Below are 14251 nucleotides of genomic sequence, written 5' to 3' on the forward strand. Positions count from 1 at the left end.
TAAAAAATCTTTAGCACACGTATTTTTTTTCAAAATATTTTGAGTTGAAAGTTTTTAAATCTTAACTTGAAAATTTTTAAATCTGATTTGAAAGTTTTCAACTCTCGACTTGAAAGATTTCGAATCTGAGTTGAAAGTTTTTAAATCTCGAGTTGAAAGTTTTCAAATCTGATTTGAAACTTTTCAAATCTTGACTTGAAAGTTTTTGAATCTCGAGTTGAAAATTTTCGAATCTCGAGTTGAAAATTTTTAAATCTGAGTTGAAAGTAAGTTTTCAAATCGGAGTTGAAAGGTTTGAAGTCGGAGTTGAAAGTTTTCAAATGGAGTTGAAAGTTTTCAAAATTTTTCTTTCAAATTGAAATTTTCAAATTCGGAGTTGAGAGTTGTCAAAATTTAAATCGTAAGTCAAAAAATAAAAAATCTTTCTTTAATTACCCTCATTATCCTTAACTAATTGAATTAGTTACGTTAACCCTAAGTCCCGCGCGCCGCTGGCGCATACATGCCAGCTAGTCTTCTCGTGTTTTTTTTTCCTAAAACCGCATCATTTTCAGTCCTTGAAGTTGATAAAAGGAAAAAGTCCACTTTGACTCGCTTAAATATACGTCGAATCTAATTCGTATCCCTAAACCGTAAAACCGGATAAGACGACTCCTCGAAATATTGAAACTAGTGCAATTTGACTCCCTCAGCAGTTTTGGAGGGCGGTTTTGCTGACGTGGCGCTGATGTGGCGATGTTGACCTAGCCTTCATCCCACATGGCGCTTATGTGGCATTGAATTTAAAAAATATCTGTGGGACCCATCTGTGATTCGCACATTAAAAAATTGTGGGCTCCACTAACATATGGGGTCCACATGTCATCCTCTCTATCTTCTTCTTCTTCCTTCCTCTCTCTCCCTTCTCTCTCTTTCTCTCCCCCTTTCTCTTCACCTTCTCTCTTGGCGCAATCGGCGGCAGGGGCGGCGATTCCGGGCGGTAGTTGGAGCGGACGGCCGGTGCTCCACCCGAGCGCCTTGTCCACACCCAGCGCCCCTCGCCACCACCTCGGCGTCCGCGTCCCGACGCTGCTCGTCTCGCCGTGGATCGAGACGATGCTAACACGGGCGGCGCCGAGGGAGGATTGCCTCGCCACGCTGCCGAACCCGCCGCGACTGCGGGACGCGGAAGCGGGTTGGACACGCCACCGCCGCCGCCACCCACCTGGCCACCTCCTCGCCGGTGTGGTGGGGAGCTAGACGGTAGGGAAAAAAAGGAGGAGGAGGCCGACGGTGGGAGGCTATGGGGGAAGATGCTGCACGGGAAGTTGGTCGCCGCAGGACTGCGGGGAGGCTGGTGGAGGCGCTCGTCCGACGGCGGGGTAGGCGAGCATGGCGACGGTCTCGTCTGGGATGGGGAGGCAGCGGAGCTCCGATGGCCTCCTGAAGCCAGCGAGGGCGGCAGCTCTTCGGGGTAGAGAGAAAGTGGGGAGCCCGAAGGGTGGCACGATCGTCAAGGGGAAAGAGGCGACTGGCGGTAGTGAGGGGAGAGTGGCACAATGAGCCAATGAGGAATTGCTCCGGGTGGCGTTTTGCTTGATGATGCCGATAGCTTCGAGGAGAAGGAAAGGAGAGAAGCACAGAGACGACGACAGTGGTGGCGCGACGGCGTGGACGCGGTTCACGCGTGCGGCGGCTTCTTCGACCACATCCCCGTCCCGGTCACTTGCGCCCCTTCCCCCGACGACATCGTCAGCGCTGCCCGGTGTCTTTCGCCTTGGACCGCCTCGGCGTCCGCGTCCCGACGCTGCTCGTCTCACTGTGGATTGAGACGATGCTGACACGGGCGGCGCCTAGGGAGGACTGCCCCACCCCGCTGCCGAAGCCGGGACGCGGAAGCGGACTGGACACGCTGCCGCCCACCTCCTCGCCGTCGCCGTCGTTCCCCACCTCCGCCGCTGTCGACCACCGCCGTCCCCACAGCCGCCGCTGGCCAAGGTGAAGAGAGAGGCCGAGGGAGAGAGAGGGAGGGAGGAGGAAGAAGGGAAGGAGAGGGTGGTTGACATGTGGGGCCCACATGTCGGTGGGTCCCACCTTTTTTTTGAATGACATGTTGGTCCTACAAATTTTTGGTTTTTGTTTTTATTCTAATGCCACGTAAGCGACATGTGGGATGAAGACCGGGTCAACACCGCCACGTCAGCCAAAACCGCTTTCAAAACCGTTGAGAGAGTCAAATTTCATTGGTTTTAATAGTTGGAGGAGTCGTCCTATCCGGTTTTGCGGTTTAGGGGTACGAATTAGATTCGGCCGACAATGAAGGGAGTCAAAGTGGACTTTTTCCTTCGTTGAGTAAACCTGTAGTTGAGTAAGCTGCTGCGTTGGGCCACAGTCCATTAACCCAACAACAACATATTAACAATCCCAAGTAAAAGCCCATTCAATCTACACCCTAGATCTCAATCCCCATCACTCACAGCCGTCCGATCCACTCCACCCGCAACTATATAAGAGCTCCGCCTCCTCCGCGAACCGGAAAACCCTAACCCTCGCAGCCGCATCGCGCCACCGCCTCCTCCTCCCCCTCCCCCTCCGGCGAGAGAGCCCGCGCCGTTGCCGCCGCCGCCGCCGCCGCCATGGTAAGCTCCGTTCCTCTCCCGCCTCTCCCCTTTGCAGTGGTCTCTTTGCGCAGGTGCTAAGGGGAGGAATCGCGTGTGTGTGTGATTTTTGCAGTCGCTGATCGCGGGGGAGGATTTCCAGCACATCCTGCGTCTGCTGAACACGAACGTGGATGGGAAGCAGAAGATCATGTTCGCGCTCACCTCCATCAAGGGTGTCGGCCGCCGCTTCTCCAACATCGCATGCAAAAAGGCCGACATCGACATGAACAAGCGGTGAGCAAAACCTTCTCGCCTCACGCTCCCCCCCTCTGATCTGGGTGCTCGTTTGTGCTTTTGATGTTGTGCTGGAATGGTGCGTGGCGTTGGATCGTTATAACGAATGGTTATTGGTGTTATCGGGCTAATTTCTTACAATCAGGGAAAACTAGATAATTTGAGCATCTTTCGGTTTGTTGCTGTACATGTTGAATCCAAAGTTGTGGTTGTTTCGTTAGTTCTACTGTGATGTTAGGTGGATGGATCTTGTACTAGAGTTATTTTGTTTGGTAGTGACTATAGGACGAGTAGGGTTTACTGACTGGTGCTTTAATTTCTTTGTGGTGGATTAAGTGATAATATGAGAAATTTTCTGCGCGTTACTATGCTGCAAACTGAGTTAGATTGCTTGGAACTTTTAGAATTTATTTAATAGCATGACCGTTGTAAGTTTCGGATGTATTCCTACGTGACCAGAGATTCGAACGACTGCTAATTTTGATGTGTTTATATTGATTGGCGATGATGTTGATGGCAGGGCTGATCTTTTGGCTCCAGTTAATTGCCTAATACTGTTTATTTCTGCCGTGATGTCACAAGGTGTCAGTGTATTGCAACTAGTTTCACAGTTCAGTTGAATTTATGCTGTATTTGGCTTACTAGGCCAGGAGTTGTTCGTCACTACATAGCAGTTCACAGTTATGTTAAATGGTAGGGCATTTGATTTGTTGATCTTTCTGGGACTTCATTAACTTTGGCAACCAAGATGATCAGTCTATTTTTTATGCTCATTTGGAACCTGAAAAGTTTAATTAAATAAAAATGTGTTATAGTTATCACAGCTATATTTTATTTTCCTGTTCAGCTTGGCTTAGATAAACATAAGATGGTGATGATTTTGTGCAAAACCAAAGGACTTTTTATGTTACTAGTGAGAAAGCTAACAACTATTTTTCTCTGTAGGGCTGGTGAACTCACTCCTGAGGAGCTTGAGCGCCTCATGACTGTGGTTGCAAACCCTCGCCAGTTCAAGGTCCCTGACTGGTTTCTGAACAGGAAGAAGGACTACAAGGATGGGAGGTTCTCCCAGGTTGTTTCTAACGCCCTGGACATGAAGCTCAGGGATGACCTTGAGAGGCTGAAGAAGATCAGGTTTGGTTCTGCTTAATTTGTGCTCGCTTACCACATTTTTTAGGTTTGTAACTTGCATATGTAAGGTGCTGAACTTATACCTTTCATGCTTTTGTACACTGATAGAAATTTTAGCTAAATTTGTTCTGTTTCAATGAGATGTTTACGGCATCAACAACTGGTCATGGGAATTTGGGAATGATTCATTGCTTGTTAAACCATAATTCCATTTGTGTTAAATTTTTAGCTAAATATGAACTGTTCATGTCTTAAGTCATTCACACAGTTTAAATAATTCATTAGTATTATGATGAAGCTACTGGACTGAACTCAGTTTAAATCACATGTTTTGGTTTCGAGGCTTTGGACCGCTAACTTCTTTGGGCTTCGTTTGTACTACGATTAAGTTGAATTGAACAACTCCATTTTGTAATGCAGGAACCACCGTGGTCTTCGTCACTACTGGGGTCTCCGTGTCCGTGGTCAGCACACCAAGACTACTGGCAGGAGGGGAAAGACTGTCGGTGTCTCCAAGAAGAGATAAATTCCATGCCCATCAGCACAGCAAATGCGTTTTGCTTATCTTATGAGCGTTTCAATGATGTCAGTCTTGATAGGCAGTTTTGTTGGATGATGCTTTTGTCTAAGAAGATAGATCGTGCGTTGGAGGATTCTCAAAACTTTTATATATTGTAACTTGGTTGTTTGGTACCGCAAATTCTGAAGCCTAATTTTTTACTGGATGTGTTTCTGGTGGAGGTTACGTTTTCATATTTCATTGCTTGCCACGGTTGTGCTGTTTCAACTCTCACACGGTCGGCTAGAACGATAGGAATCGATCTTTCTCACACAAAGAAGAGGTTTTGTCCTGTCTAATCAGCCGCTAATGTCATTTTATTAAAATTTGCATTTCAGCCTAAGAGGATGATCGATGTACGCAGTTTGGTTTGTATCATGCTGATTGTGTACGAGTATTTGTTTTTCACGATAAATCTATAGGTTCGATACTTGATCGTGCGGTCTCAGTAGCTATAGTAGTACTAAAATGAAAAGGTCCCCTATGCATTGAATTCATGGAGGCAGTGTGACCTTCCCCGTTGGGTTTCAGCCCGATGAGCGTTTTAAACATTGGAGACATTTGTCACCAACAAAAGTACACTTTTGGTTTAGTTATACCGCCTTCATAAAAAATGTAAGTATTATTTTAATTTCTGATTTTTTTTTTCAAATGAGATGAATATATTTGCGGTCTCAATGTGCTAAATTAAATTGTTAACTGAAACATAATGTGTTATCTTAATACTTATAGGTTTGTATTTATACATATAGTTCCTTGGTCTTATCATATAGTGAATGAGTTAATTCTTTTTAGTCTTGATAATAAAATAAATATGTCTCACTTTTGTATGGAGGGAGCAGATAATTTAAGATCTTAGCTGTGGCTCGAGTAGCTAGTAGGGACCGTATAATAAGTAAACTACTATATGCATAGTTTGAACTCCAATAAGATATATATTTTTCCTTAGCTTCCGTTAACACGTTTATCAAACTGCTAAACAAGTGTGTTTTTATAAAAAAACTATCTATATCCAAGTTGCTATAAAAATCAAATAAATCTATTTCTAAGTTTTTAATAATTAAAATTTAATTGATCATGTGCTAATGATTTATCCTGTTTTCCTATTGGTTTAATAGAAAATCGAAAAAAACGAAGGTAGGCTAGCTATTTCAGCCGAAGATTACTATCCAAGAATATCGAGGAAATTCTTGGATTGGAGCTGCGCTTACGTACGCCCTCAGAGTCAAATATGAACCATATGATGTTCGTTAGCTAGTACCGGAAAATACCCGCTATTTCGGAAAATGTAAACCACAGTCGTTCGGGGGCGTATGGCTCTCAGCACATGAGAAGAAACAATATTTTCTACATTGAGTAAATTGCGCTCATGATACACGAACTTGTAAAGTGGATGTAATTTAGTTAAAAACTTGCAAAACTTTTATTCTAGTGTATGGTGCGTGCAAACTAGGACTTAATAGAATATCAAGACTGATTTGGCTGAGTTGGATGGTTGGCACTCACGTGACGAGGACAAGCTTGGCTGCAATGGCCAATTTTTCAGAAAACCCCTTTTGTTGTTTTGCAATACCTAATAAATTGACAACAGGAGGAAGAAATCTTCACAAAAAATAGAATATTAGGGAACGATGAAAGGAAAAAAAAATCGTTTTGACCTAACTAAAGTACTCACTGTACACAGGAGATCGTGCTCCTTCCCATCACAACCCTAGCACCATATTGCCTCAGCGCCAGCGACAACGTCTTGCCACCGCGCCCTGCCCTAAATATTGCCGGCGCGACGTCTCCCAACAAAGCTCTATATCTAATTAATTCGTGGCCTTCCACCTTGATCCTATAGTCAATCTCTTGACTTATCTCTTTCAGATACCAACTCATTCGACGTCAGGCTATCGTGGAACTGATTAGCAGTGCGGGCATTATCGTGGGCTACAAACACAAAAGGATGAAGAGACGAATAGAACAAAGTATGAGGGGGTTATTTGCAAATATGTTTAGGCAGCTCATGCCCCAAAACGTGTGTATGCGCTGACGTGGTATCCTAATCACATGGCAACTCAATAAGATTGGCCACACTGTCATGTTTTTGCTTGGGTTTGCACGCACTAATATATTTATTTTTTTAGCAAACTTTGATAAATACATAAGAAATCTTGTCAAAATTTTATTAATATTGTGAACTTACCAAAATTTTAGTATTATTAAAAATTTAGCAAGGTTTATTTTGACTATAATATGAACAACCACTTGAGGTAGAAGATTGAAAATCTATTAGGTGAAGGTTTAGATGAACTTGTACTAAAATACTTACTCCGTTTCACAATGTAAGTCATTCTAGTATTTTCCACATTCATATTGATACTAATGAATCTAGACATGTATTAGTATCAATATTAATATGGAAAATGCTAAAATGACTTACATGGTGAAACGGAGGGAGTACAATAAAAATAATTCAAAAGTTAAAAAGAAAATCGACTGGACGTGGCCTGCCTTGTGGGTCCCAGCATGACAGGACGGTGTTGGCCCGCGTGCTTTTGACCACCTTGTCGAATTCACCCAATTAGGAAGGCCGGCAATGCAAAGTCCTTCTCCCGGGCTTGATGGCTTCCTGTCCCGGCGGCTCCTCAGTGCGCAGCTACTAGTCCACCAGCTCTTCGTTGGGCGGCGCCCAGGACCTGGAGGCTCCAGTGCCACCTGCGCCTGCTCCTCCCTCTGCGACGACTCGTCCGATTACTCCGACCACATCGCCAATCTCGCCAACATGGAAGTTGGGTGGCAGTCGTTGTGCCATCGACCATATACAGCTCCTCCTCCGCCTGCTCAAGTAGCTTAATTCTCCTCTTCCATCTGCTGCAGCGTCTCTCCCATAGTCTTCTCCACAGCCACAGAATGCGCAGGTTCGCCAGTCAGCCACAAAATCTCTCTCTGTCATTGTACACTGGACTCCCTATTCTGTCGTTATCGTTTACTGTTTCATTGACCGATTAACTCGCCGATTCAGGGAGGGATCTTAATTTTGTCCGGGAGGTGTGTGTTTCTGTTCACCGTATCAGGCGGCGGCATCTTCGCGGCACTCACCCAAGTCGTCACCAAAGGCTGGCCGGCTATTGCCAGGACAGCGATTGCAGCCACCACCATGTCAGACCGTCCTACATTGCACTTCCTGGCGAAGGTTGCAGCAAGAGTTTGCCTTATTCTCGGTATCATGATACTAGAGATCCCATTTATTCAGATGGCTGAAGGATTATGCGCACTTGTGCTCATGCCAATACTTATGCTGGCTACGCTCGTTATATTGGGATATATCTGGTGGTGGAGCGAGCCTAAAATCGTGCGGGAGTTGTTCTCACTACTTTGCCCTTGTTTTTTTGAGTCAGGCTCAGGTTACTCCTCAGCGCCCTGACGACATTGTGTGAAAAGAACTTAGGGCATGTTCACTTTGATGCCATTTTCAACTTTACCAAATTTTACTAAAGTTGCTAAAAAAGTGACTATATTTATTTTAATTTTGGTAACTTTGGTAAATTTTGTGCTGTGTAATTCTCAAAAGAAAAAATTGTTAATGGCCAAATTGGCACTTTCAATTAATCAAGACCGGGTCAAAGAAGGACTTCACGTCGTGATTTTAGGAAATTCGATTAGTAAAATTATAAACTTCTAAAGCATCAAATTGTGGTTTTGGGATATGAATTGATGGATCATGGATGAACGGATAGAGGAGGGGAGGCTGGCAGAGGGCAGTGGAGGATGTTGATGGCATGGCACGTGTGGTTGGCCGTGCAAGCCACTGAATTTCGTCGTCGAACGGCATATTTTGCAGCATGGATAATGATAAAAAAACCCCCCAAATATCATCTTAGATTTGAGAGAATACTCCTCTCTATGAGACGATTTGTTGCAAATACTACTTTTTTTTTAAATTCGCCTTAGTTGACATTACTGGAGAAACCATCTTTCGTCGGTCATCCAAAAACCACAATAATCCCGGTTCGTATAGGAACCGGTACTAAAGATTATTTTTAGTCCCTGTTAAAATTTTTTTAATCTGGGACTAAAGGTCATTTTTAGTCCCGGTTCAAAGAAGTTACCAGCTGGTAAGTCAGGCTCCAATTAACTTTAGTCCTGGTTGGTATAAATAACCGGGACTAAAAATATATCTTTAGTCCCGTTGTTTATCCCAACCGGAACCAAAAAATCTCCCGAGCAGTGCGCGCGCCAAGTCCTCTCTCTTGGGGACTCGGTCTTATCCCCTCCCCCCTTCCTCTCTCTCTTTAATTAGTATCGGCGCCCTTATCTTCCTCTCTCATCTCGATCCGATCGACACTCCTCCGATCCCGATCTCCTATCCCCTTCCTCCCCTTCCCCTCTCCTCCCCCTCCCCGTCAAGTCCTCTCCTCTCTCGCTGTCGGGGTCGGCGGCGGCGGCCGGGCGAGAGCGGCGGTGGCCGGGAGGGCGCGACAGCCACTGGGCTGGGAAGGCGCACGCGGCGGCCTCGCGCTCCTCTCTGCCAAATCCGGTGGTGGCGGTGGAGCGGAGGGGATGGCAGCGGCAGGCGGAGGGGATGGCAGCGGCAGGCAGATGGGAGGGCGGTGACGGCGGCCAGCAACGCCCTCTCCTGCGCGGATATTTATCATTTCTTTTTTTTAAGAAGAATTTGTGATTCATTGTATGGATTGAGATGTATAGTTTCTTTTTTGAGAATCTGTGATTCATTGCATGGATCTGAGATGTATAATTTATGATGTATTTGATTTGTGGTATTTGGGATGTTACTTTGATTTGGGGATATGCATTCCACTTGATTTGGGAGAAAATCACTTAGGGATTAAGTAGTAAGTAGAAAAAAAAACAATGAAAAAAAAGAAAAGGAAACTAACGGGACTGCCGCTGCCCTCTTTAGTCCCGGTTGGTAACATCAACCGAGACTAAAGATCCAACTTTAGTCCCGGTTATTTCACCGGGAAGTGAAGATGGATATCTTTATTTTCGGATTTGTAGACCCGGTTGAAAAATCGGGACTACATGGGGTTTCCAACCGGGATTAAAGAAGGTTTCTCCAATAGTCGATACTCCTTCACTTTGCCATTGCTCACACTATATTTTCTGTTTCCATCTGTATCATACGACTTAGCATGTCTCTTGATGGACATGGTCCCAAACACATCTTCTTTCTCAGCAACACAATGTCACACAAAGCTCATATTTATCGTATTGGAATACGTTGAAAAAACCAGCCGTTTGAAACTAAAACCTCACGAGGCAAGTGCAACGACTCATCTTCCGACACCCACTATGTTCAAGAGCGGAACTCGTAACCACCACTGCCCAACAATGTGTTAGCACGTCATGATTAGGGAGGATACCACACTCGTGTCATCAGGCCTGATCAACATGAGTGGTGACCATCTCTCACCCACTATTAGTATCCATATGACCAGATAAATTTTACGGTTCTCAAGAAATTATCTAGAGGTATCAAGATTTTACGTTAGAAAAAAATATGGTAACTCTAATATCTTCTCAAAAATAGTAAAATTATTCATATGACCATATGTGGGGGTTTTGGTCAAAAGGATGAGCATGCAGCCGCAATTGGAAAATCTCAAACCAAAGTGAATTAGAAAGAGGTATTATTACAACAAATTGTATTATGATGGAATCTCGAACTACTTAGGGTGACATTTTGAGGGGTTTTACAATTTTCCCATAACGATATGGTTTTTGTCATTATTTGGCAACGAGTTTAATTCATGGTATCAACAAATTAATAATATGCATGTCTCTAACGGGGAGGTAGATCGGCTGAAGTAACCACGGAAACTCGGATGGGAGGTAGGGGGCGGCCGGCGCAGCGGTAGCATGCCGACCGACGCGCGACGTGTCTGTCCCTTTCCGGGGACGACATGCTTCCTCGCGGGTTCGCATATCTATCCTCTGCATTTGGGACCAAAGGCAAAGTTTGCCGTTGGTTCCATTCAGATTCAGATTCAGGTCATCCATACGTCAACCAACGGTTCCATAGTTTAGCAGTTAGTATCCTTTTAGTGATTAATTAGCAGCTAATTAACTAATAAAGTTTGTTCTCTCTTAAAAAAAATCAAGGAAACAATCTCCAGCGGTAAATCAAATACAATTTAGAACCAACTCAAAAAATAAGATAAAATAAAAAAGCAATCAATCTCAGGATAAGAAAAATCCTTTATCTACCCTATAGTTCAACAAATTATTTCACTCATTTTTTTCATTCATCACTTAATTGTTCAGATCGTCCTGGGAAAACCGAACGGTTCAGATCGATCCCACACCTCCCACCTCCATGAATCGCGCGATCCCCCGCCGCCCTAATCACCTCCCCCAGACCGCGTCTCTCTTCCTCCGTTCCTTCCTCCCTCGCACATCGGACGCCGCCGCCGCCGCCTCGCCTCGCCCGCTCCCGGACGCCGCCGCCGTTGCGCCATTTGCGCTGCCGACCGCCGATCCCACATCGAGGACAGCAGAGGAAGCCGGCGACAATCTCCTCCGCGGGCGCTGCCGACAGCCTCCGCCGATCCCACATCGAGGACAGCCGAGGAAGCCGGCGACAACCTCTTCCGCGATCGCGCGGGTCGCATCTCTGTCCACGGCCACCGCGGACCGCGCCCCTCCAACCGGAACAACAGCATCGCCACAGCCGATGGCCGATGGGAGCAGCATCCCCGTCCAGATCGGCGGCAGACAACCAGGTGATCGAGGTACGCCCACTGGTCTTCCACACGAAACATGGCGAGGTGCTGTTCCGTTGCTGGGACATATGGTAAAATCTCTTAGACCAAACATTTGATGTGCTATCTTATACCGTGCTTGTCTATATTTGCTATAATCACTCCTACATACTATATGATGGTTCCGGCAATAGTGTCAAATTGATCGGTAATGTTCAGAATTGAGAAACATGAATAGTGATCTCTTGCAGTGTTCAGCAAATGTTGAGTTCTGTGTGAGTACTTACATAGTAGGGGAGAAGCACTGTAAGTAGTGACTTGTATATGGCATATATCATCATTGATCAGCTCCTTGTGTAAAGAGCTTAAGAATTCAGATTAATTTCACAAACTAGATTGATCAGGGTTTAATAATATGTTTTGCTGAACATTGTCTATATTATCTGAGTGCAAATATCAGTTTGTCAAATCACTGTTCACGTTTTTTTTCGTGTGGGTATGCATTTGCTAATAACTACGTAGTAGTATTTTAGCAAATGCATACTACGTAGTAGTATTTTAATAACATTGGCTATCAAAGCTCTATCAGTCTAATACAATAGTATTAATCTTTATTGACACTTTAATGGTTGATATGCCCTTTCTGTAAGTTGTTCAGTGGTCCTTGCAAAAGAAACAAATGCTCATTGCTGGCTAGATTAGTTTCTAGAAATTCGATTTGGACCAGGTATGTCCAACAGAATGAGATTTGGATTTTCTTTTGGGCATACTATGGCTGAAAGTTCGGGTGTGATCGTCTGAATAACTGAATGTACTACAAATTGCAAAGCTAGCTCATTGACTCGAATCATTTACCAATTTGTTGAGTCCTATTCAACTGTAAGCTGACATTGATCTACACACCTTATTCAGTATAAAAGCAGCACAACATTGTCTCAACAATGAAGAATGAGAGACTTTCGACCTGGGAAAAAAGAAGAATGAGGCTTTCATATGTTTCAAGATACATAGTGCACTATTTTTGGGTCTAAAATGGAACTTATTCATGCTTGTCTATGCTTGGAGCAAGCAGTTCAGTTCATGAATCCCCTTTCTTAGCTTTCTATGTGTATTGACAATCATGACTCCAATGCAGTATGCACTAACCTGTTTTAGCCTTTTATTTGACCAGGCAACCACAGATCTCTTGCCTAATTGCATAAAAAAATAAGAACGGATTGGTCATGCGTTGCAACGGATTGCTGATTTCTCTTTCAAATATGGTCTTTCCAAAAATGGCCATACAAATGGTGATTATTGATGAAACAATAGAAAACCTTCAATTGATACTGTTTATGCATGTAGAAAAATAAGAACCATCTTATAAAGTAGTCAGATCAACTATTACATATCAACATGGTAATAGTGACCAAATTACTCTTGATTGAGACTTGGAACTTTTATAACCAAAGGCTACTCCTATTTGTAATAATAAAATTTAAATAAATGTAGACCTTAAAACAGTAAAATATTTTTTTAAGTAGGAAATGAACTTTTCTAACATGGGTTTCATGTGTACATTTCCTATATATCACCGTAGCGTTAGCACGGGCAAATTACTAGTTTTTTATTTATACAGTAGTAAAATAATTATCCCATGTTCGTATTAAACATCTAGCAACTCTACTGCTAAAATCCTCCCAAAAATTAAACATTTATTTTGTAAAAACTAAACTGTCTTTGTTTTTCAAGAGTATTTTATCATAAGAACATTAATAGATAGAACTGATCTTGTTAATTAATTGGACTAATATATGGAAATGATTATATTTCCAAAACCGAACAAACTAAAAAACTAACTGAAATACGGATGACCTATCAAAGTACAGAAAAAAATAAGATTTATTTTAGTTATAATCTAAACACGTTAGATTTGAGAACGGAGGATGGAGGAATGTCGTTGGAGTTGGGTATGTGCTTGCAAGGTAACGCAAACAGTGTCCCTGTTGTCTTACGGGAAGGTGGCCGACGCGGCCGCATGGCGAGAGATGCTTCCAGATCTGAAATACTCCCTCCAGGCCATTTCATTGCTTTGATTTTTTTTCTAATTAAATTTCTTTAACTTTGACTAAGTCAATAATAACAAATTAGTTTTTATTAAAATTATCATTTAATATATTAGTTTTATTAAAATTATCATTTAATATATTTTGATAGTATGTTGTTTGTCTTAAAAATATTTTTATATATATAAAAATTTTAATAAAACTTAAAAAATTTGTCTAGAAAAAAAATTTAAAACAACTTATAATATAAAACGGAGGTAGTAGCCGTACTACTGATGTTTGGAAGACCACGTGCTTAACGCAGCAAGCAAGTAGTTTGATGGAACAACATCCAGTGGCAACATAACAATAACTTACTTGTCTTATAACATGAGAAATTTTAGGTACCTAAATACTACATTAAAAATGACAACCCGTGAACACAACTATCATCTTATCAAGACAATGCATCTATCGAACACATGATGGGCGTCACCCAGATGCTCTCAGAGGGTCATGGCTGCTGCATACTACTTGATGTCCAGGAAACAAAACCTGTTGCAAATGCACCGTCCATGAAGTGCATCTTGGGCTCTTGGCATGATTGGAACAGAATAAAAGGCCTCCACATGAGTTGTTGCCTCGATCTCATCCACCCCTCTTCTCTGCCTGCCCCGTACGGACCAAAGACATGGTAAACAACACCTCTACTGTTACTGGATATAAAGCACATGACTCACCGTAATGACAGTTTCAATATTTGTTACTCCATCCGTTTCATATTACAAAATTATTTTGGCATTTCTACTAGTCATTTTTTTCAGGTTTGACCAATTCTATAAAAAAAAATTAACAACACTTATAACACTAAATTAGTTTCACTAAACTTAATATTAAATATATTTTTCTAAAACTTAATCAAACTTAAAAAAGTTTGACTAGAGAAAAAAAATTGAT

The 14251-nt window shown here is 43.0% G+C and overlaps 1 protein-coding gene across 1 annotated transcript; it reads left to right on the forward strand.

Moving 5' to 3' along the window:
• The first annotated feature begins 2461 nt into the window (after positions 1-2461).
• On the forward strand, positions 2462-4729 carry LOC127779519 (40S ribosomal protein S18). Its single transcript, XM_052306322.1, has 4 exons — positions 2462-2618; positions 2713-2873; positions 3819-4007; positions 4425-4729. The coding sequence occupies exons 1-4, from the start codon at positions 2616-2618 to the stop codon at positions 4528-4530; spliced, it is 459 nt and encodes a 152-aa protein (XP_052162282.1). The 5' UTR covers positions 2462-2615; the 3' UTR covers positions 4531-4729.
• The last annotated feature ends 9522 nt before the right edge of the window (positions 4730-14251 follow it).

The sequence above is a fragment of the Oryza glaberrima genome, chromosome 7, assembly GCF_000147395.1.
Source record: "Oryza glaberrima chromosome 7, OglaRS2, whole genome shotgun sequence".
Classification (NCBI taxonomy): Eukaryota; Viridiplantae; Streptophyta; class Magnoliopsida; order Poales; family Poaceae; genus Oryza; species Oryza glaberrima.

What these genes read in the sequence shown, in the direction of transcription:
- LOC127779519 (XM_052306322.1), top strand. An exon ending in GACATCGACATGAACAAGCG is followed by an intron (nt 2,874 to 3,818) that starts GTGAGCAAAACC and finishes TTTTCTCTGTAG; the next exon opens with GGCTGGTGAACTCACTCCTG. An exon ending in GAGAGGCTGAAGAAGATCAG is followed by an intron (nt 4,008 to 4,424) that starts GTTTGGTTCTGC and finishes TTTGTAATGCAG; the next exon opens with GAACCACCGTGGTCTTCGTC.